The 21406-nt window shown below is 57.1% G+C and overlaps 2 protein-coding genes across 3 annotated transcripts in view; both read left to right on the top strand.

Moving 5' to 3' along the window:
• RPL18A (ribosomal protein L18a) overlaps positions 1–8143 on the top strand; it is an 8484-nt gene extending 341 nt beyond the window's left edge. Inside the window, exons 2-6 of one of the 2 annotated variants that reach the window (XM_008576705.1) lie at positions 1161–1340; positions 1953–2082; positions 2821–2930; positions 3088–3198; positions 7708–8143. In XM_008576705.1, the coding sequence (XP_008574927.1) occupies positions 1161–1340; positions 1953–2082; positions 2821–2930; positions 3088–3180 (513 nt within the window). In that variant the 3' untranslated portion in view covers positions 3181–3198; positions 7708–8143. Of the gene's footprint in view, positions 1–1160; positions 1341–1952; positions 2083–2820; positions 2931–3087; positions 3229–7707 lie in introns of those variants that run through there. The other variant, XM_008576704.1, reaches the window with a different exon arrangement.
• Positions 8144–8989: 846 nt separating this feature from the next.
• SLC5A5 (solute carrier family 5 (sodium/iodide cotransporter), member 5) lies at positions 8990–20222 on the top strand. Its single transcript, XM_008576703.1, has 15 exons — positions 8990–9555; positions 10364–10429; positions 10648–10699; positions 10828–10895; positions 11827–11981; positions 12466–12606; positions 12686–12815; positions 13701–13789; positions 14516–14628; positions 14708–14778; positions 15200–15286; positions 15366–15559; positions 17590–17714; positions 18433–18548; positions 19854–20222. Exons 1-15 carry the CDS (start codon positions 9205–9207, stop codon positions 20016–20018), a joined length of 1923 nt encoding a protein of 640 aa, XP_008574925.1. The 5' UTR covers positions 8990–9204; the 3' UTR covers positions 20019–20222.
• Positions 20223–21406: the final 1184 nt, after the last annotated feature.

Genomic DNA, 21406 nt, shown 5'->3' with positions numbered 1-21406 from the left:
TGTGGGGAGGCCGAGCGGGGCCGGAGCCGGCCCGGGGATCGCCGGGGCCCGAGGGGCCGGGTCTTCTTTCCAGGAGAAGGGACAAGTCGCGCAGCTTGGAGGCCCGTGCCATGGCACCTCATGGAGCCGCAGAGCCTCAGTTTCCCCACCTGTGAAGCGGACGTGGGAGGGGGCGGCAGTCGTAGTCCCTTTCCCCCGGCTTGGCCGTAGGAAGCAGAAAACCGTAAACAGCGAGCTGAGACGGGAAGCGCGGGGCTTGTCGCTGGGACACGTTGTGGGCAGGATCCGAGGTCTCTGGCGCACTGATGGGAGACACTGGGTGCGCGGGTGGGGTCCTACAAGTATCTCCAGCCTCAGTTTCCTCGCTTGGAAAAGGGCGGGCCCCATCGTTCCCTTCGTGTGGTCCCGAGACCAGTGGGTCAAGCTCAGAGCAGAAAGCAGGAGCCAGATCTTCGGTAGCTGTGCCTATTTTTCATTGATATTAGTAGAGATGGCGAGTCGTTCACGTAGGCGGCTGTTTTCTGCCACATCACAGGGCTGGGACTTGGCGGAATATCCCCATCTTTGCAAACGGGGGGCCTTCCATGGTCCAAACCTTTGTACTGCAGCTGGGAAAACTGAGGCATCTGCAGGACTCCTGGCAGCAGTGCAGGGAGGGACCTCTATTCATATCTTAGTTCTGCCTGGAGTGGCCTGTGAGATCCTGGGCGGGTCACTGTCCCTGGCCTCGAGGGTGAAAGAGGTTGGTGACTAGATGTTATGAACTGCAGAGTGGCTGTTTGACAGGGACTGTAGTGTGGAGAGAGGAGGCGGCTGGTCTAGGCCTCTGCTTTCCCACTTACAAAAGGGAAAGGAAGGGATACCAGAGTCGAAAGCCCTGCCAAGCTTTTCTGACCTGAAGATTTTAGCTCTGGTAAAGCGTGGGCAGACATCTCAGTTAATTTCCCCTGGAGCCCTGCCTGCCCTCACTTGAGTTTGTGGATAAAGCTCAGGTCAGTAGTGTGACCCACAGTCACTGGGATTCCACATGGAGGCCTTAGGGTGGCCCTGCCTACTGGATTTCCTGAATCTGGTCATTGCCAGGCTTGGGAAGGGGAGTGAAGAGGGTCTGCACAGTTGCCTCTGGGTGCTGGCCCCACCTCACCTCTGTTTCCTTTCAGCTGCGAGAGTACAAGGTGGTGGGGCGCTGCCTACCCACCCCCAAGTGCCGCACGCCGCCCCTGTACCGCATGCGAATCTTTGCGCCTAATCATGTTGTTGCCAAGTCCCGCTTCTGGTACTTTGTATCTCAGCTGAAGAAAATGAAGAAGTCTTCAGGGGAAATTGTCTACTGTGGACAGGTGTGGGGTGTTGGAAGCAGGGTGGAGTCTGGAGTGGATTCACACCTTCCCATGGGGCACTACATCCCCTACGGAGTTACCAGACTTCATAGCTCCAAGTCATGTTCATGTTCAGGCCACAAGACTGGAGGGGTGTCTCTGTGCCATTTTCCTGATTAGTAACCCTGGGAGCCAGGGAGGGGTGGCTGGCTGGCTTGGTGAGACACCTTGGTTTAGGCTGTTACCCTTCCTGGGCCACATCCATAAAATGGAGAGAGGTGCTGTCACCTGGGCACATGTGCCATGATGGGTGCTAGGCAGTGGCCAGCTTAGCCCAGACAGGTCCCAGAGAGTTGGGTTTGGGGAGGAGCCTGGAGCTCTGTTGCCCTTTACAGGAGAAGCAGCGTGGCCCAGACTGCTCTGCACTGCCACTGTTGCCATTGGAATTCCCTTATGTGGCAGGTCCCCGAGGATGCCTGCAGGAAGGCGTGGGCCTGGGAAGCTGAGAGTCTGGCTCCAGCAGAGGCTGGGTGCTGGGCTGTCCTTTGGGGGCAGAGGTGTGGGTTCAGCGAGGGTGGGGACTGGGGTGAGATCCACTTGCTGCTCTCGCCTCATGCGGTCTGTCCTTGGCAGGTGTTTGAGAAGTCCCCCCTGCGGGTGAAGAACTTTGGCATCTGGCTGCGCTATGACTCCCGCAGCGGCACCCACAACATGTACCGGGAATACCGGGACCTGACCACTGCAGGCGCCGTCACCCAGTGCTGTAAGCCGCCGGCTCCCGCCCCCCTCCCTCCTGTAGATTCACACTGACTCCCTCAGACTGAGGCCGGGGAACACAAGAGGCTTGCAGGGGGTGGAGGCGGATTTCCAGAGATGGTGGCATGGGCCGCAGAGGAGGCTTTGCTTAGGGGCAGGAGTAGAGGAGGCCCTAGGCCCCAGGCATGCTTTTATCTGGAAGTTGGCAGCATGAGGACTTTGGGGCTCAGAGAGAGGGAGCTCAAGTCCTCCCACCAGGCTCAATTGTCCATCACATCTACATCCTGAACCTGCTTTTTTGGGGGAATCTGCCCCTCGTGTAGACTGGGCTCCCTGTCACAGCTCTGTTTTCTGGGAACCACCCAGAACCTAGTCCAACCGACTGGTTTCGGGAGCTGGCACCAAGTGCCCCTGAGGCCCCCACTCCTCCCCACTCGCACCTAAACCCAAGAATCACTGTTTCTTATAGCAGCGGTTTAAACAGAGGTGCAAACAGCAAGTGGATCTCGTCGCCTTTGTGGGGCTGTGGCTGTGCCCCTCAAAGTGAATTTGGAGGTTCTACATCCTTTGCCGCCAGTGCCCACTGGGGCCACATGCTGTGGGCACCTAGTTCCCCAGTCAGCCCAAGTTGGGTCCCCAGGCAGTTGCTGTATCAGGCAGGATGCGTCAGGTCACTGAGCAGGCACCTGAGGATTGCCCTATGCCCAGATCCCCGCAAGTTCAGCCACCCTACCCCTTCCTGCAGACCGAGACATGGGCGCGCGGCACCGCGCCCGGGCCCACTCCATCCAGATCATGAAGGTGGAGGAGATTGCGGCCAGCAAGTGCCGCCGACCGGCGGTCAAGCAGTTCCACGTGAGTGCCCTGCTGGCAGGGTTGGGCTCGGGAGGGCTCCCCTGGAGGGCGGCGCTGGGTCTGACATAGGAGCCCAGTGGGGGCAGTCATACTTCAGTGACACCCAGAGGACCAGACTAAGAGGCCTCCTCCCCCTCCCCGCCTCTCCTCCTCACAGGACTCCAAGATCAAGTTCCCACTGCCCCACCGGGTCCTGCGTCGCCAGCACAAGCCGCGCTTCACCACCAAGAGGCCCAACACCTTCTTCTAGGTGCAGCCTCTCTCCCGGGTCTGCCTGAATAAATTCCTTGGGAGCACACTGAGCGCTTATTTTCTTTGCACACCCCACAGGGCTCAGAAGGACATGGTGAGAGGCCAGCCCGTGGGTCACCTCCCAGGGCGCAGCTGCCGAACTGGCTGCAAGTTGTCCAGGGGGGGTCCTCAGTGCAAACAAGCAAACCCTCACAGCTTCCCCTCCTGGAGTGGGGCCCACACACTGGCTCTCCAAAAAGGGCATCAAGGGGCTGAGGCCCCAACCCCTGAGCCCTTCCTGCTGCTCAGCACCCTCCCCCACACCAGGCTAGTTCCGGTGGGGACTGTCGTGGCACAGGCTTGGATCCAGAAGCCTGGTTTTGAGCCCTGTCAGGAGAGCCTGGGCTGTGATCTGCGGGGTGCACTGTAGGTCACAGGACCCCCAGGTCTGTCCCAGCTGTCCTGGCAGACACAGGCCTCAGCTGTCTGCTGCTGATGATGATAAGACACTTTTCTGCTGAGCCTGGACTCTGGGGAGACTCCATGATGACGGGCTTTCCTCTCCTGATCAATTATGGCCCAAAACCTGGGTTTCTTTTCCGAAGATTTCAGAGCAAGGGGTCACCGGAGAGGGTCATGGGCCTACTATGTGGGCATTCTGTTTCCCCTTTGCCAGTAGCGGGGGCCTAATGACAATGCTGGGGAGGTCAGGCTCTCACTGTTGGTTCCTGTCTCCAGGAAACCACTTTAGGCCTGGAAAATTCCAGGCATGAAGCTAATCCTACCCTGGGGGTGGCCACCGGGCTGAGCCCCTCAGCCAGGTGGATGCTAAGCCTTCATTGCTGGGGGAGCTGAGACAGCCAAGAGCTCAGGCTTTGGCAGCCTCCTGTCCTTGGTGTGTGACCTGGGCCAGCCTGGCCTTCTGGGCTTGGTGTCACAGGATGCCATGTTTACTCAGTCCACAGTACTTGGGAAGTGACCCATACGCAGGCTACAGGGCCTGCCTTTGTGTCCTAGTGAGAAAACTGAGGCAAAAAAGACAGTGTGCCCCCAGCTTCCCCACCTGTGGAGGACTAGGTGGTTTCCAGAAAACCCCACCCACAAGGTGTTGCAATGCTCAGGAACCAGGAGAGGCACCCAGACTCGCAGGGCACGAGCAGCCGTTCTCACGGGAAAGACGCCCTGGGGCCAGGACCCTCTGCCCACTACAGACCCCTGGGTTTCTGTCTCCCACCAGACTGTCTGAGGGCAGTGACCAGGTGTGTCACCCATGTGTCCCTAAGAGGGCCTCAAATCTTTCTTAAATAAATGGACAGACAGAACCCTTAAAAGTGGTTTGTGGCAGAAACTCCTTGTTACCCCAAATACCCAGCCTCCCTTTCAGTTGGGGTGGTCATGTGATGTTAACAGCAGTGACGTGCCATTTGCAGGAAATATCAGTCTGGCTGGTATGTGGGCACAGTGGCCATTGCTCCAGCAGCTGTCTTGGGCTGTGAAGAAGCCACACAGGAGAGGCACAGGAGCTCCAGTACCTGGCCCTGTGGACTGCCTCCCCTCCCCCAGGCCTGACCTGGAGGAGACCCCAGTGCTGTTCAGGCTGTAATCTGGAGCGGCTGTTCCACTTGACCTCGAGCTGGGCCTGAAGGAGGGTGTGGTGCTGTTGGGCCACGAGAGCAGTGCCAGTGGGAAGTCCCCATGCACTCTGAGCCTTAGTTTCTTCCTCTGTGGAGAGGGTGGTGATCCCGCAGGGCTGCAGGAGGGGGAGGGCATCAGGTGAGCCGGAGGATGAGAGACCAGGAGGCTCATCCGGGAGGGTAATCGCCAGGAAAGTGGGGGGGGGGGGCCAGGCCAGGGTGCCACAAAAGCCCGCTGCACACCCCATCCCTACGTCAGGCCTCTTCAAGTAGCTTGGAGCTCCCCCAGGGCTCCATTTGTGTTGCAGCAACCTGGGGGCCAGGTAGGAGAGCTCTGCCCCAACCGCCTGAGGGGTGGGGGTGAAGCCCATTATTAAGGGGACCTTGAACCAAGGGTCAATGAGCCCCCACGTCCTAACCTATACCCATTCACCACCTCCCCACCGTCTACTCAGCTTCTCAGAAACTTGACCAGACACCTCCTGTTTAACCACTCCTTCAATCTGTTTAGTCATGGATCCTTCCACCATCCAACCACCTATCATCCATCCATCCATCCATCTGTCCTCACCCATACATTCATCTATTCATCCATCCACCCATCCACCATCCACCCAACCAGTCATATCCTTTCTCTACCCAACTGCCATCCACTTTCCATCACTGTATCAGCCTTGATCATCCCTGAGCCTGCAGGGGCCTGACCAGACAGACATGCCCTGCTCCTTCCTCAGGGGAGGGAGAAGAGCAGCCACAAGCCCTATGCAGAGCAGACATCAGGCGCTTGCTGGAGAGAAGGCCCTCTGAATGGAGCCCCAACTGTCAAAGAGCTGAGCTGTGGGACCAGCCAGAGCAAACGCCTGGAGCTGAGGGGAAATAGGCCTATCCGTGTGGCTGTGGGTGGGGCAGATGAGGGGCTGACCAGGGAGGGCCTGGATGGTAGGCTGAGGTCAAGAGAAGGCCAGGTTCTGCCTGGACTCACCCGGTTAGCCCAACATAAAGCGCTTAGCCCAACACAAGAGAGGGCAGGAAGCCAGGAGCCCCTCCCACTTCAGCAGCTGAGGCGCTCCCAGGTCTTGTTCCTGGGCATGTCAAGGTGTCAGGTGTGGGACGTGGGCAGGGCTGAGAGCCCTCAGGGGGAGACATTGAGAACCTCCCCTACCGACCCACACTCCACCTCTGCTCCTGAGTCAGGACCATGAGGGCAAGGGCGGTGACAAGGCAAGGCGAGACAAGTGTGGGCCCCAGGAGACCCCAGACCCAGATTCTGAAACCAAAAGAGACCATCTGAGAATCATAGAACCTGAGAACCGCACTTGGGATCCTCAGGACTTAGTAAGGATGGTTTGCATTTTTTGAGTGTGTAGTGGAGGTTTAAGGACAGGCTCTGGAGACCAGTGGCCTGGATTCAAATCCCACTGTTGGGCTGTCATCACTCTTAATTCACAAAGAGGATCTGGTAGGTTTGGCTGGTTAGCTCAGTTGGTTAGAGTGCAGCCTTGGAACAACAAGGTCAAGGGTTTGGTTCCAGCACTGGCCAGCCACGAGAGCTAGTGCATCAGCTGTGCAGGACCACCTGGCAGGGTGTGCCAAAGCCAGAGCAGCTCACAGCCTCTCACCCTGACTCCTGCCCTGTCTCCAGGGTGCCTGGGCAGCAGGCAAGGGTGGGGACAGCACCCTGACACTGCCACAGCACCCTCTTTTCTGCTCACATCATCTACAGCTGCCCCGGGCCCTTCCCAATTTATATCCTGGAGGCCCTCCAGCAATTGGAATCAGTCATGGCAGGGCAGTTGTGACCCACTTTTCCCCACCCTGCTCCCTCCTCTGTCCATGTTTTACTCCCCAACCCCCACCATGCAGGGCTCTCTCCTCTGGACATCCTCTGGAATTCCACATTCCAAATCCACCTGCTTCTCCCCTCCCTGCAGCCCTTGCTTTGGATGTGGCCGGCTTTTCAGAACCTAGAGATCTCATCAGGCCCCTTACCTGCTCCAAACTCTCCCATGGCTCCCCAGTGCCTGCAGAATAAAATCCACACCCCTCACTGAGGCCCTGGAGATACCCTGTGATCTCTGCTCACCCCTTGCTCACTCTGCTTCAGCCACCCAGGCCTCCTGGCTGGCCCCCAAACTGGCCCCTTCCCACCTCAGGGCCTTTGCACTGAGGTTCCCCTCCCTGAAACTCCCTTCCCCAGCTCTCTCCAGGTCCCGCTCGTTCTCTGCCTGCAGGTTTCTGATCACCTCAGAAAGTCCCCTCCCAGAGGCCCCACATAAAGTCACCCCCATGCCTCCATCTCCCACCATTGCCTTCTGAAATGAAATATTCAGTCTACCTGGATCCTGCTGTGTCCCAGCACCTGGTGCAGGGCCCTGCACACAGCAGGTGCTCAAAAAATGGGCCTCTCAGCCCAGGCCTCTGTCTGCAGTCTGGACCCCTCACAGTGGGGGAAGAGAGGGGGGTGGACAAGGGATGGAATCCTCTCCCAGGGTCCATTTACGTTAATTTGCATATATTTGCATTGGTTTGCACGGCTTTACTAGAAGGGAATCTCCCCCCCCCTCCCGACCCCCGTCTCCCTTTCCCACCAGGCTTTCCAGGAGGGTGGCTGGGGCCTGGCCTGGAAAAAATGAAGTGGGTGGAAGGAGGAAGAATTCGGTGCCCTCCCCACCCTCCTGGTGCAGGCAGGGGTACATGCCAACTTGCAACAGGTATCCGTGTGCAGGCCGAGGTGTTGTGGCGGAGGGAGGGTCAGGCTGACCCTGCACAGCAGGCGGAGAGGGAGCGAAAGGGGGCACGTGGGGGCGGGGCGGGGGACGCTGGACCTAGCTGGGTTGGCGCGGGTAGGCCAGAGGAGGCCACCAGGGGGCGGCAGAGGCTGGAGAGAAGACCTCAAATGCTCTTTCTTTCAGCCCCTAGGATTCTTCCATCCCGCCGGCTTCTGGAGAAGGAACCCAGCTTTGGGATGCTCGGTAACCCAGAAAGTTGGAGGCTGAACCAGGACTTGAACCTAGAGGCCAGAGCCCTAGAGGCCAAAGTTCCCCCGGTCTACCAGAGAAGCGCCCCAAGATGACAGCTTTTGGCTCTCTTGGCTGCATGACCCCGGGCGAAGGGAGTTTCCCTCTCCGAACTGGTTTCCCCATCTGTGCGACAGGGACACACTAGACCTTACCTCCCTGGGTAGTCACGGGTCTCCATTTATTCGAATTCACAGCCACTGACATCCCTCCCCCAACCTGCGACCTCTATCATCCACTTACGCCGGGCACACGGCCAACTCAATGCATGTCTGCCAAGCAACCCAGTGAATGAAGAAATGAATAAAGGAACGAATGAATGAGGCATGTACCATGTGCCAGGTTTGCGTTACTAGGTTCAATTTATTCCTCTGAAGCAGGGGCTATTTTATCCCCATTTACATGGGGGAAACTGAGGCCCAGAGAGATGCAAAGACTTCCCCAAGTATGCACCCACTCAGGACTTGAGTCCTGAATGACCCACCCAGCTTAGTTGGAGGGCAGGGGTCTGGTGATGACCTCCCCCCTTAGAGAAAGTCTTTAGAGAAAGGGGGTAGGTCCAGGTGCCGGTTAGGGGAGGGGCTCAAGCCGGGCAAGTTTTCCTTATGGGACCCCAAAACCATGAAAGTGAACCCCAATTCTGTGGGACAGTGAGTTCCCATAGTCCAAGGTATTCAATCACAGTGGAGCTTTACATGCTGAAGCAGGCTGTGTGGCCTTGGGCTAGTGCCATGCCCTCTCTGAGCCTTAGTTTTTCTACCTGTCAACACCTGGCATTGAGAGCCCCCGTGGTCAGGGCAAAATGCCACATCAAGCATGGGCCAAATGCAGGCAGGGGCCGTGTGGGAGGCCTCCCGACCCCCACCCCCAGTAGCCACCCACGTGGCCTGTCTGGGCTTGTCTGTCCCAGTCCAGGGCAGAAAGGGTGCCAGTCCTGCCCGCCTCCTGGTCTGGGGGTGGAGCCGCGCTGACCCCGGGGCCCAATAAATCCGCAGCCCACAGCGGGAGCTGCTCCCTTAAAGCCCCATGGCGACCTCCAGTTGTCAGCACTGAGCCCAGCGCCCAGGAAGAGGGACAGACAGCAGACGCACGGCTGCACCGAGCAGCAGGACCCAGAGTGGGAGGAGAGGTGGACAGACAGAAGGCAGTGGCAGACGCTGAACGGAGAGGAGGGACAGGGAGGCAGACGACAGCGGGGACTCAGATTCCTTGCCCAGGGAGCCCCAGCCCCTCTTGCTGCCTCCCGCCCCAGAACGGGGACAGACTTGTGCGTGGCCTCCTGCGCCCGAGCATCCTCCCGCCGCCCGCCCCGTCCTGCCCCCTCGGCCGCGGCCAGCTTCCTCGGGGTGGCCGGGAGGGCCGAGGACGTGCTCGGCCGTCGCACTTGCACTCATGGAAGTCGCAGGGGCGCGGGCCACGTTCGGAGCCTGGGACTACGGGGTCTTCGCCCTCATGCTGCTGGTGTCCACCGGCATCGGGCTGGGGGTCGGGCTGGCTCGGGGCGGGCAGCGCAGCGCCGAAGACTTCTTCACGGGGGGCCGGCGCCTGGCGGCCCTGCCCGTGGGCCTCTCGCTGGCCGCCAGCTTCATGTCGGCCGTGCAGGTGCTGGGCGTGCCGGCCGAGGCCTACCGCTACGGCCTCAAGTTCCTCTGGATGTGCCTGGGCCAGCTGCTCAACTCCCTGCTCACTGCCGCCTTCTTCCTGCCCGTCTTCTACCGCCTGGGCCTCACCAGCACCTACCAGGTACCCGGCAGAGGCCCTGAGGCAGGACCCGCCGCCTGGGGACGCAGGGACCCGGTGGAGGCAGTCTTGGGGCTTCAAGCCTCTGTGCAGGGCGCTTTCACGGGGAGCCCCCGGGCAGGCAGGTGGGGAGGGTTCTGGGAAGAAGCCCCAGGCAGTGGGAGAGGGGCAGGAAGGAGGAAGACAGGAGCGGGTGTCCAGCTCTTCGGTGGAAGCGCGGGCGGGGCGGGCTTGGCCAGGCCTGCCGTCACATGTGGACAGGCACACACCTGCCCCCTCCCACGTGCTCGGCGTGCGCACCCACCCGTGCGCGCCAGAGGGGGCTACCCCCGGCGCTTTCTCCTACCTGAGCAAGGGGCGTGTCTCTCCGCTCGGGTTCCCTAGCAGTCCAACCCGGCTAATTACAGGACCTCTCTCCAGGGCAGAGGGTAAAGTGATTAAAATCGTGACCGGTATACAGTAGGTGGCCAATACCATTGGCCGCGGGCAGTGTCTACATCTTGCGCGTGTGGGCACGTCGAGGTGCGCGGAGCAGTCGCCGCTCCGGGAACTCAGGCCCGTCACACACGAGTGGAAGGGCGTATGCACGCGAGGACACACGCCGTGTGCGGTGACACGTGTGCACAGGTGTATGCGGACAGATCGGAATGTGTGGGTGTGGCGGAACACCCACGGGCAAGAGTGTGGCGAGCGCAGTGGGCCTCCGGAGAGAGATCACAAACCACGAGGGTGGGCGACGGACCCCAGAGGGCTCGGGCCCCCGGCTAGGGTCTGTCTGGGTGACCATGAGCCCCCCGGCTCCTCCTTGCAGTACCTGGAGCTGCGCTTTAGCCGCGCGGTGCGGCTCTGCGGGACACTGCAATACCTGGTGGCCACGGTGAGTGGCCTCAGCGCGGTCCTCACCCGCAGAGTCCTGCTCCCAAGCAACGCGGCCCGGCCCCAGGCCCCGCCCACACACCTGTCCGGCCCCGCCCCCGTGCTGCAGGACCCGCCCATCCGCCCCTCCCCCCCTGCCGGGACCACCCTCCTCCCGCCCCTCTCTCCCAGACCCACTCCCACCCCGCCCGCTCTGCCTCACCTGCCCTGCACCCGCAGGTGCTGTACACTGGCGTCGTCATCTATGCACCCGCGCTCATCCTGAACCAAGGTTTGCGAGAGATCCGGGAGCAGGCAGGGGCTGGGCCAGAGGGAGACGGAGGGAGAGGAGGCCCAAGACGCCGGGGGCCAAATTTGTGCCCCGCCCGGCGGCCTAATGGGGGGGATCTCTTGGCGCAGTGACCGGGCTGGACATCTGGGCGTCGCTCCTGTCCACCGGAATTATCTGCACCTTCTACACGGCTGTGGTGAGTGGCCCCGAGAACCCATCCCACGCGGGGACTCCCTGCCCACTGGATCTCTCGTGGTGGAGGCTTCGGGCCGGCCAGTTCACTTCCACCTCCCCTTTCTCCTGAGGAAGCTCCTGTTCCAGTTGGGACTCAGTTTCCTCATCTTTATAACGAAAGGTGACCTGAAAGGCTTATTGCTGAGAATCTAGGTTTATGCTAGCTTCGGGCATGGCTGAATCCGGGGGCTACGACAGCGTCCTGTGGGTGCCTCCCCCATCTCTCTGGGCTCCATCAGCTCCAGGTGTCCACCTCTTCTGGTGGAAGAATGTCCAGCACAAAGTGAGCTCCTGCTTCAACATGGGGCTAAAGTCCCAGAGAGGCTTTGATTGGCTGGCTCAGGTCTGGAGGGAGTCATTCACCACAGCTTAGAGGGCTGCCCTGCTCTGATTGACTATTCCTGGAGCTGGGGGCGGGGTCAGCCTCACTTGAATAGCCTGCGAGAGGGGGAGGGGCGTCCCCAAAGAAAAGCCCAGGGATTGCCATGGGACGTCAAAGCCATGGAGGCTGGGTGGGTAAAAACAACTAATATTAGCAGATCCCCGTACCCGCAGGCGCCAAAAAAATTAATAATTTTTTTTTTAAATAATAACAGTTGCAGTGATTGTAATAGTACAGATGGCAATCCCCCATCAAGCGCTTGTGTGTGGCAGGTGCTTATTAACTTATTTAGTCCTCACAACAACACCGTGAAAAGGAACAATTATTAACCCCATTTTACAGATGAGGAAACTGAGGCGGAGAGTAGCATTTGTTCTAGCTACAGCCAGAGTCCAGGCCAGGTTCGGCACCTCGTCTGATGTCTTCTCCTCCCCTCTCTGCCCTGTCCCACAGGCCTCAGACAGGTCCCCATCTGACCCCTTCTTCCCGTTCTCTCCGTCCCATTCTGCAGGGTGGCATGAAGGCTGTGGTTTGGACTGATGTGTTCCAGGTGGTGGTGATGCTGACTGGCTTCTGGGTCGTTCTGGTCCGCGGTGCCATGCTTGTGGGTGGGCCCCGGCATGTGCTCAGGCTTGCCCAGAACCACTCCCGGATCAACCTAATGGAGTGAGTGAAAACATAAAAGGGAATGCAGCAAAAGAATGTAGCCGGCTTCCCTTTGTGTCCTGGGAGAAGCCAGACAATGCATCTTGCTCCAGGAAGCCCTCCATGCTCCCCTTCCCAGCCTCCCCACAGAGAGAACCCTGGCTCTCACTCGCTGCACTACTCTAGCCCTCATCCATCCATCTGGCCAAGGCCTGACCCTGCTGAGGGCTTGTGTCCAGCTCTAGCCCCTCCGCAGCCCAGCCTGAGGGCCAAAGCCTCTCTGAGGTCTCAGCTGGTTGCAGAAAGAATGGTTTTTGAATGCATACGTAGAAGATTCAGTGAACAAATAAATGAATTTAAATCTGTCAAACTCCTACTCACACTTCAAAACCCACTCCAAATGTGCCCTTAAGGTTCACAAGCTCCAGAATGGCTACCCGGGGCCCTTGGAGGGAGAATTCAGTGTGACATCCCCTCATGTCTGACTTGCCCTGTCCCCACCCAGCTTTGACCCGGATCCACGGAGCCGCTATACATTCTGGACATTTGTTGTGGGTGGCACCTTGGTGTGGCTCTCGATGTATGGTGTGAACCAGGCACAGGTGCAGCGCTATGTGGCCTGCCGCACGGAGAGGCAGGCCAAGCTGTGAGTGTTTGGGGCAGCAAGGTGGGGGCTCTTGGGATATGCTGCCTCATTCCCAGCCTGAGACGACCCCTCTGCCCAGGGCCCTGCTTATCAACCAGCTGGGCCTGTTCCTGATCGTGTTCAGTGCTGCTGGCTGCGGTATCGTCATGTTTGTATTCTACAATGACTGCGACCCTCTCCTCACAGGACATATCTCTGCCCCAGACCAGGTGAGTTCCACCCAGGCTCTCGGTCGGATTCGTACCCCCCCCAACCTCAAGAGGCAGGGGTGGAAGAGCATTCCTAGCAGAGGGGACAGGCTGTGCAAAGGTCCAGAGGCAGAAAAGAGCTCAGAGGAGGATCTAGGAGGAGTGGGGAAGTGGAGTCTGGGAGGCAATGGGGAGCCATAGCAGGGTATAAGCAGGGGAGGGGTATGTTCAGATCTAGAGGTACAGAAACCCCCTGGGGGATATCAAGGAGATGGGAATATGGTCCATGCATGAAATGACAATGTCGACAAGAAGAATGACCAGCCTCATGTTCCGAGCGCCTACTCTGTGCCTCCTGCTGTTCTCTTCATGAGCAGTTAGTTTCCCATCAAATCCTCCAGCACGTAATAGGCCAAGGCTGTCATGGCTCCCACTTTACAGATGAGGAAACTGAGGCTCAGGGGGGAAGCAACTGCCTGAGGTCAGCAGGCAAGTCAGGGGCAGTGCTGGGGCAGGACCCATGCCCAGGTCACACCCCAGCTGGAATTCTGGCCACGGGGCTCAGAGTCAGTTGAGGCTGCAAGCCCATCCCACCTGCCACTCTCCCCTGGGCTCAGATCCTGGACTGCACAGCCTCAGGTAGGGACTGTACCTCTTAGCTTCACAGTGCTCATCAGTAAAGTGGGGATGATTTGTGATCCTGCCTCCCTGGGATCCCAGGGCTCGGCACACAGTGGGGCTCAGTGACAATCCTCAGGTTCGTGTAGTCAACCAACAAACACACATTAAATGTCCACTGTGAGCCCTGTCTGCCCTGGGTGCTGGGGACTTGCAGGGGCAGGATAGGCAGAAGCCCCTGCCCTCAGGGTGCTGCTGTCCTGGAGGTTGACCCCCAAATCCTCCCAGTACATGCCCCTGCTGGTGCTGGACATCTTTGAGGACCTGCCTGGAGTTCCCGGGCTCTTCCTGGCCTGTGCCTACAGCGGCACCCTCAGGTGAGCGGTCCAGCTTGTTCATGCAGCCACATCTCTAAGCCCCTCGGGGCTATCACTCCTGGCCATCCCCCCTGGGGGGTGGAATGTTCTGAGCATGTCCATCATTCACAGTTCCTGCCTGGTCCCTAGTGGGCAGCTCAGGTGGGCTCTGGCAGAGATTACGCCCTGGGCACAGGGACCCCAGCTGGAGGGTCTTATTACCTGAAGGGGCAACACCTGACCCCCTTTTCTTCCTCTTCCTTCTATTCTCCCCCAAATAAGTGTTTATTAAGCATCTACTATGTGGCAGGTACTGCTCTTCTAAATCCTGGGGCACAGCCTTGACCAAGCGGTCCCTCAGTCCTGCCCTCTGAGGCCACACTCCTGGGTGGTTTCAAATCTTCTGGGACTTCTGGCCACATGCCCTCACTCCCCCCTTTGCAAGTCTCCCACTGTGACTGGAGTCCCATGTGGCACTTCTCTCTGTAACTAGAACTTGCCTGTCTGACCTGCATGTCCTTGGTCACAGTGGGGGTGGCTCAGGTCTACGAGCCAGGAGGGGGCAGACATCTCCTCCACTCTGGGGGGACTTGGTCACCCCCACCTCTGCACTCCAGCTGGGTGGGGTCTTGGCAGGCCAGAGGGTGTGGGCAGCTGGGGAGCCTGCCCAGCAGGTGGGTCCCAAAACGGGTGTGGTCAGTCCCTCTCCATGGTCTGAGGACCTTCCTCGTGCCTCACACCCCCCAGCACAGCTTCCACCAGCATCAATGCCATGGCGGCCGTCACCGTGGAAGACCTCATCAAACCGCGGCTGCCGAACCTGGCACCCCGGAAACTCGTGATTATCTCCAAGGGGCTCTGTGAGTTGGGGGGGGGGGACCCGGGTGGGGCACCGGGTCAGTCTGTCCCCGCTGACCGTGCCACCTCCATCGGCTACAGCACTCGTCTACGGCTCGGCCTGTCTCACCGTGGCGGCTCTGGCCTCACTGCTGGGGGGCGGAGTCCTCCAGGTAAGTCCCCCACCCCACCCCGCCCTGGTCTCCCTGAGAGATGGGGCATCGTCGCCATTGAACTGAAGCTCAGAGAAGGTTCCAAGTGTCGGTGGCAGAACAGGGTTCTGTCTGACGCCACAGGCCCAGTAATTCCTGCAGCCTGCCGGCTGGAGCAGGGGTGGGATGTCGGGGCAGAAAGGACCTCCCCGGCTTAGAGGTGGAACCGAAACTGTCAGGTGAGAGAATCGCCATCTTTGTCTCCATCCCAGGGGAGAGAGGCAGGAACAGGGAGTCCCCTCTCCTTTAGGGAAACTGAGGCACAGACGAGTCTCAAGATCCACAGTGCAATCCCTCAGGTCTTGCTTTCCCAGCGGGTAAACTGAGACCGGGAGAGCTGGGACGGCTCTGCCCTCAGCCCCACCCCCCACCTACTCTCCAGGGCTCCTTCACCGTCATGGGGGTCATCAGCGGGCCCCTTCTCGGAGGCTTCATCCTGGGAATGTCCCTGCCCGCCTGCAACACGCCCGTGAGTGGGGGCGGGTGGATGAGGGGCTGGAGGGGCGTGGCCGGACATCCTCCTGCTCTGACGCCGGCTCCGCCCACAGGGCGTCCTCTCAGGGCTGGGCGCGGGCTTGGCGCTGTCACTGTGGGTGGCCGTGGGCGCTACGCTGTACCCGCCTAGCGCGCAGACCATGGGGGTCCTGCCCTCTTCGGCTACCGGCTGCTTGGCTCCCTCAGCCAACGTCTCTGGCCTTCTGGACCCCCTCCTCGCTGCCAACGCGTCCAGCAGGGCCCCCAGGTGAGCAGATGGAGGGGTGGGGGAGCGGCGTGGCTGGAGAGGGTGTGGTCAGGAAGGGAAACTGAGCCCGGAATAGGAAGGAGAGTGGCTGGGGAAGGGCATTCCCAGAGGAGGGACGGATATGCAAAGGCCCTGAGGCCAGATTCAGTTTCCTGAGGTCCAGCTACCGTGAGGCTGGGGTGAATTTAATGAGAGGAGGGAGGGGTAAGAAACGCATTCTAGCCAGAGGAATTGGTTTGATTCTATTTTTTATGGAGCTATAATTCACATACCATACATTGAGATATAATTCACATACCATACAATTAACCATTTATACCAAGTAGCTTTTGGTATATTCACGAGGTTGTGTAACCATCACCACTATCTAATTCAAGAACATTTTCATCATCCCAAAAAGAAGTCCTGTCCCCATTACCAGTCACCCCCATTCTCCCTCCTCCAGCCCCTGGCAACCACTAATCCACTTTCTTTCTGGATGGATGTACATATTCTGGACATTTCCTATAAGTGGAATCGTACAATAGGTGGTCTTTTTTGTCTAAGCATGTTTCCAAGGCTCATCCACGCTGTAGAATGTATCAGTGCTTCCTCCTTTTTTATGGCTGAGTAATATTCCACTGTGTGGATGGACCCCATTTTGTCCATCCTGTTCATGGACATTTAGGTTGATTCTACTTTTTGGGCTATTATGAATAGTGCTGCTGTAAACATTTGTGTACAAGTTCTGGTTTGGATGCATGTTTTCATTTCTCTCGGTATATCTCAAGGAGCGGAATTGCTGGGTCATATGGTAATTCTACGATTAACTTTTTGAGGAACCACCAGACCGTTTTCCACAGCAGCTGCACCAGCAGTGTATGAGTTTCAAGTCCTCCACATGCTCACCAACATTTGTTATTCTCTCCTTTTTAAAAAATTTCTGTTCTAGTCATCCTAGTGGACATGAATTGGTATCTCATCATGGTTTTGGTTTGCATTTCCCTGATGACTAGTGAAGTCGAGCATCTTTTCCCATGCTTATTGGCCATTTGTATATCTTCTGTGCAGAAATGTCCATTCAAATGCTTTGCCCATTTTTGATTGGGTCATTTGCCTTCTTATTGTTAAGTTGTCATTTACAAAATTCTTTATATCTTTATGTATTGTCTTTACTTTTTGTTTGCTTTTGGTTTGTGTGTGTTTTTGTTTGTTTTGGCAGCTAACCTTGGTGTTAACACGCCATGCTCTAATCTTTATATATTCTGGGTACCAGACCATCATCAGTTGCATAATTTGCAAATATTTTCTCCCATTCTGTGGGTTGTCTTTTCATTCTCTTGATAGTGTCCTTCGATACACAAAATATTTTTTGGTTTTTATTTATTTATTTATTTATTTATTTATTGGTGGCTGGGCAGTCTGGCGATCTAAACTCTTGATGCTGGTGTTACAAGATAGTGCTCTCACCTACTGACATAACCAGCTAGCATGTATGTAAAGGGTTTTTGTTTGTCTGTTTGGCTTTTGGTTTTTGTTTGTTGGCGGCTGGCCCGTTCCGGTGACCTTAGTGTTATAAGGCTGCACTCTAACCAACCGAGCTAACCGGCCAGCCCTACAAAGATTTTTAATTTTGGTGAAGTCCAATTTATCTATTTTTTTTCCCCCTTGGTTGCTTGTGCTTTTGTTGTCATACCTAAGAAACTATTGCCTAATCCGCAGTCATGAAGATTCACACCTACGTTTTCTTCCAAGAGTTTAATTTGGTTTGATTCTGAGGGGTATAGGGAGCCGTGCGTGGTGGTGGGCAGTGGCAGGAGATCACCGGAGTTATTCTGTAGTTATGCTCGCTCTGGCTGTGTGTGGAGAATGTCCGGGGGTGGAGGTGGGAGAGCAGGAGGGAAGGAAAATTGGCTACTGCACACGTCTGGGTGAGCAGCAGCAGAGGGCTGGGTTAGGCGGTGGCAGTGGAGGCAGAAGGAAGGGGTGGATTGGGAGCAGTTGGTCACAGGGTGAAAGAGGCGACTCACTCCCACCTCTCCCACCCCCAGCTCCGCGTTAGACCCCGGCCGACCCCCCTTAGCTGACAGCTTCTACGCCATCTCCTACCTCTATTACGGTGCCCTAGGCACGCTGACCACCGTGCTGTGTGGAGCTCTCGTCAGCTGCCTGACGGGTGAGTAGGACGTGTGGCCTCCTCAGAGGTCACTCCATGCGTCCCTCTGTCTCGAGGACCCTCCCAGCAAAGAGGGAAGGAAGGAAGTTCCCGTCTGCCAAGCGGCCGCTGCGTGCTGGACACACTCGCAACCGTCAGTCCACGTCGCCTTCTCGACAGCTCTGCACCTGGCCGGGCTTTCCCTATTTAGAAAGGCAGGAACCGAGGCACCCAAAGATCCAGTCTTTGCGAGGGAACACGGGGCGAGGCCGCGGGGCGCTGTCCCTGGTGCTGAAACATCTTCTCGGGGCGTGGCGACTCCGCGCCCCTCCCCTGCCCCCCGAGAGAATTCTGAATCCCACGAAGCAGAAGGAAACAAAGAGGAATCAGCAGTGATAAGTCCCTGATCCCGCTTCTTGAGTCTCATACTTTACATCCATCGGGCCTTTACCGAGCTCTCCTCTGTGCTGCAAGCAGCAACGAATGGAACCATATGCTGGACCCTCCCAGCCATCCACGGATGTTTGATTACAACTCCCCTCTGTGCAGATGAAGAAACTGAGGCTCATAGAGGGGCCGACGCTTTCCAGGGCCCCTCCCCCTCCCCACCAGCTATCACAGCTGCAATTGGAACCCAGCAGACCCTACAGCCCCGGACTCTCCCTTCCCCTCCCCAGAGCCCGGTCTCCAGCCCCCACTACCCCTTCACCAAATGCCCCTATTTCTCCCTGTCCCTCAGGTCCAACCAAGCGCAGTGCCCTGGGTCCTGGGTTGCTGTGGTGGGACCTCGCACGGCAGACAGCGTCAGTGGCCCCCAAGGAGGAAGTGGCCATCCTGGATGACAGCTTGGTGAAGGTCAGTCTCAAGCCGGGTTCCCAGAGCAAGAGACGGCAAAGGTGGCTTTGGGTGCTTGGGACGCAGCCACAACTCAGGGGAGGGGCTTGGTGTATCAGGTTTTCCCCAACCTCTCCTCACCGCCACTGGAAAGGCTCCACTGGGAGCTGATTCATCTTCAACAGTTATTATTCCCTCTCACAAGGGATGAGCAGAGCTTAATACTATTTATTTTCATGGTGTCGATTTTTACAATCACTTCCTATCTTCGACAGGTGAAACTGGTTTGCGGTTAGGGTATTGATATAAAGTCTCTTTTGAAAATAAAATCACTTAATTCAAGAGTGAGTCAGCTTAGAGAAAATCTTACATAGAAAACATGACCGAGAGGGCCGGCCCGTGGCTCACTCGGTAGAGTGCGGTGCTGATAACACCAAGGCCCCGGGTTCGGATCCCATATAGGGATGGCCGGTTCGCTCACTGGCTGAGCGTGGTGCTGACAACACCAAGCCAAGGGTTGAGATCCCCTTACCGGTCATCTTTCTAAAAAAAAAAAAATAGAAAGAAAGAAAACATGACCGAGTGCAGACCAATTTCAGCCAAAGCCATGTGGTTGCTGTGTGAATGCCCTGAGCTTAAAAAATACTGTCCCTGGGGAACCTGATGCCAGGCCTACCCCTGCTTTGGGTTCACTGTTTCATTTTGTCATTTATTGAGGCCTGCTGTGCACTCTGTCCTGTTCTGGGCTGGGGTCCAAGCCCACCATTGGGTGGATGTAGATGAAACCTAAGAGAAACGAGTAAGATCTCAGCAGGCGATGAGTGGTAGGACGATAATAAAACAGGATGCTGTGATAGGGAGCGACTCTAGCAGGCCAGTCAGGGGCAGCCTCTTGGAAGACCCTGAATGAGAAGGACCAGCCATAGAGAGATCCAGGGCAAGGGCTTTCCCAGTAAAGGGAGCAGCAGGTGCAAAGGCCCTGAGGCAGGAACAGGCTTGACAGGGGAGGGCTGGGGAGGGGAGGGTTTTAAAATTCCCTCTAGCTGCTGTGGAGAAATATTTCGTTGTTTTTTTGTTTTTTTTTAAGAAGTAGAGGGAGAGTGAGGGGGAGGCAGCTGTGGCAGGTACCCGAGCTGGCTTTGATGGCCTGGACTGTAGGCGACATGAGCATGCGGAAGAGAAGAGGATGGATGTTTTGGAGGCAGAGGGGACAGGACTGGCCAATGCACTAAACAAGAGGATATTCCTCAATGTTCCCATCTGGGAGTTGAGCTGACAGAGCAGGGACAGGGTCTCCAATTGGGGTTCTACTTCTCCCTCTCCCAGGGTCCTGAAGAACTCCCTCTTGGAATCAAGAAGCCCCCTGGCTTCCTGCTCACTGATGAGGACCATCTGCTCTTCCTGGGGCAGAAGGAGGTGGAGGATGCCAGCTCCTGGACCCCCGGCAGTGGACATGAAGATGGTCGTGACCAGCGGGAGACAGACCTCTGAGGGCAGAGCCAGCCCGGGACTGACCACCTGGGATGGAACACCATGATGGGTCAATCCCAGGCCACCAGCTAACAGCCTCGGGCTCCAGGCTCTGATTGGCTGGAATGCTTCGTAGGCAAACGCACTCAGAACTGCACAGTCCCCGCCCTGGGGAAGAGGCGAGGCCCCACCTTCAGGAGGTCATTTTATCCAGTCCCCTGCTTCCCCTCACCCCTAGTCTTATAGGCTGAACCCCTGCCTGTTCCCCTAAAACGCGGCTGGATTTTTCTCTCTCTACAATGGAAAGATGTTGGAGTCCCCACTGGAAAAACATAAGAAACCCCCAGACCCAACATCAGGGTCTGAGAAAGACCCTAGCTCTTCCCTGAAACGTGTTAACCTTAGCAAGAATTTCAGAGGGCTCCAGGACCAACCTCCTGTGCCTCATTTCACAGGCAGAGAAACTGAGGCCTGGAGAGGAGCAGTGGCTTGGCCAAGGTCACACAGCAACCCAGGCACTCATCAAGAATTGGACACTAGGGCTGGCAGGTTAGCTCAGTTGGTTAGAGCAGTGTTGTAACACCAAGGTCAAGGGTTCAGATCCCCATACCAGCCAGCCACCAAAAAAATAAAAGAAACAGAAAAAAGAGTTGGACACCAGCTCTCCCTCTGTGCCGTCTTTGTTTTCCTCCCTGTGGCAGGGGAGAGGGGAGTCGGACCCCTACGCCTTTGCCCACACACCTGCTGTGGCTCCCACTACCCTGCGAAGAGCATCCTCTGCTTTTCTGGCAATGGAGGCTCCTGTACTGGGTTGAATAGTGTCCTCCCAAAATTCATGTCCACCTGGAACCTCAGAACATGAGCTTACTTGGAAAAGGGGTTTTTCCAGGTGGAAGTAGTTAAATTAAGATGAGGTCATAGTGGAGTAGGGCGAGCCCTGAATCCAATGACTGGTGTCCATATAAAATGTGGAAAAGGGACACAGAGACACTCACAGGGATAAGGCCATGTGAAGACAGAGGCAGAGGTTGGAGTGATGTATACACAGGTCAAGGAACCCCCAGGATTGCTGGAGCGACCAGAAGCCAGGAGAGAGGCCTCTTAGATCCTTCAGAGGGAGCATGGCCCTACTAACACCTTGATTTCAGAGATCTGCTTCCAGAACTGTCAGAGAATAAATTTCTATTGTTTTATGCCACCTAGCCAATGGTAATTTGTTACAGCAGCCTCAAGAACCTCATATACACCTCCTGATCTGGCCTCTCTCCACCTCTCAGAGACCTGACCCTCTGTGCAGGCTGTTTTGATTGGATACCTTTAGATTTGGACTTAAAACTGACCATTACAACTTTAAAACCAGTGACTGTGTAACACGGGAAACAGACTTCCCACCTGATGATGGTCCTCAC

Source organism: Galeopterus variegatus, unplaced genomic scaffold (assembly GCF_000696425.1).
Source record: "Galeopterus variegatus unplaced genomic scaffold, G_variegatus-3.0.2 Scaffold1390, whole genome shotgun sequence".
NCBI classification, from domain to species: domain Eukaryota; kingdom Metazoa; phylum Chordata; class Mammalia; order Dermoptera; family Cynocephalidae; genus Galeopterus; species Galeopterus variegatus.
Note: the sequence above shows the minus strand (reverse complement) of the source record. Positions and strands in the feature narration are given on the sequence as shown.

Bases quoted from the DNA above. Each gene is read 5' to 3' on its own strand.
- SLC5A5 (XM_008576703.1), top strand. From the start codon at position 9,205: ATGGAAGTCGCAGGGGCGCGGGCCACGTTCGGAGCCTGGGACTACGGG. The intron at 9,556-10,363 runs GTACCCGGCAGA...TCCTCCTTGCAG, and splicing joins GCCTCACCAGCACCTACCAG to TACCTGGAGCTGCGCTTTAG. The intron at 11,982-12,465 runs GTGAGTGAAAAC...GTCCCCACCCAG, and splicing joins TCCCGGATCAACCTAATGGA to CTTTGACCCGGATCCACGGA.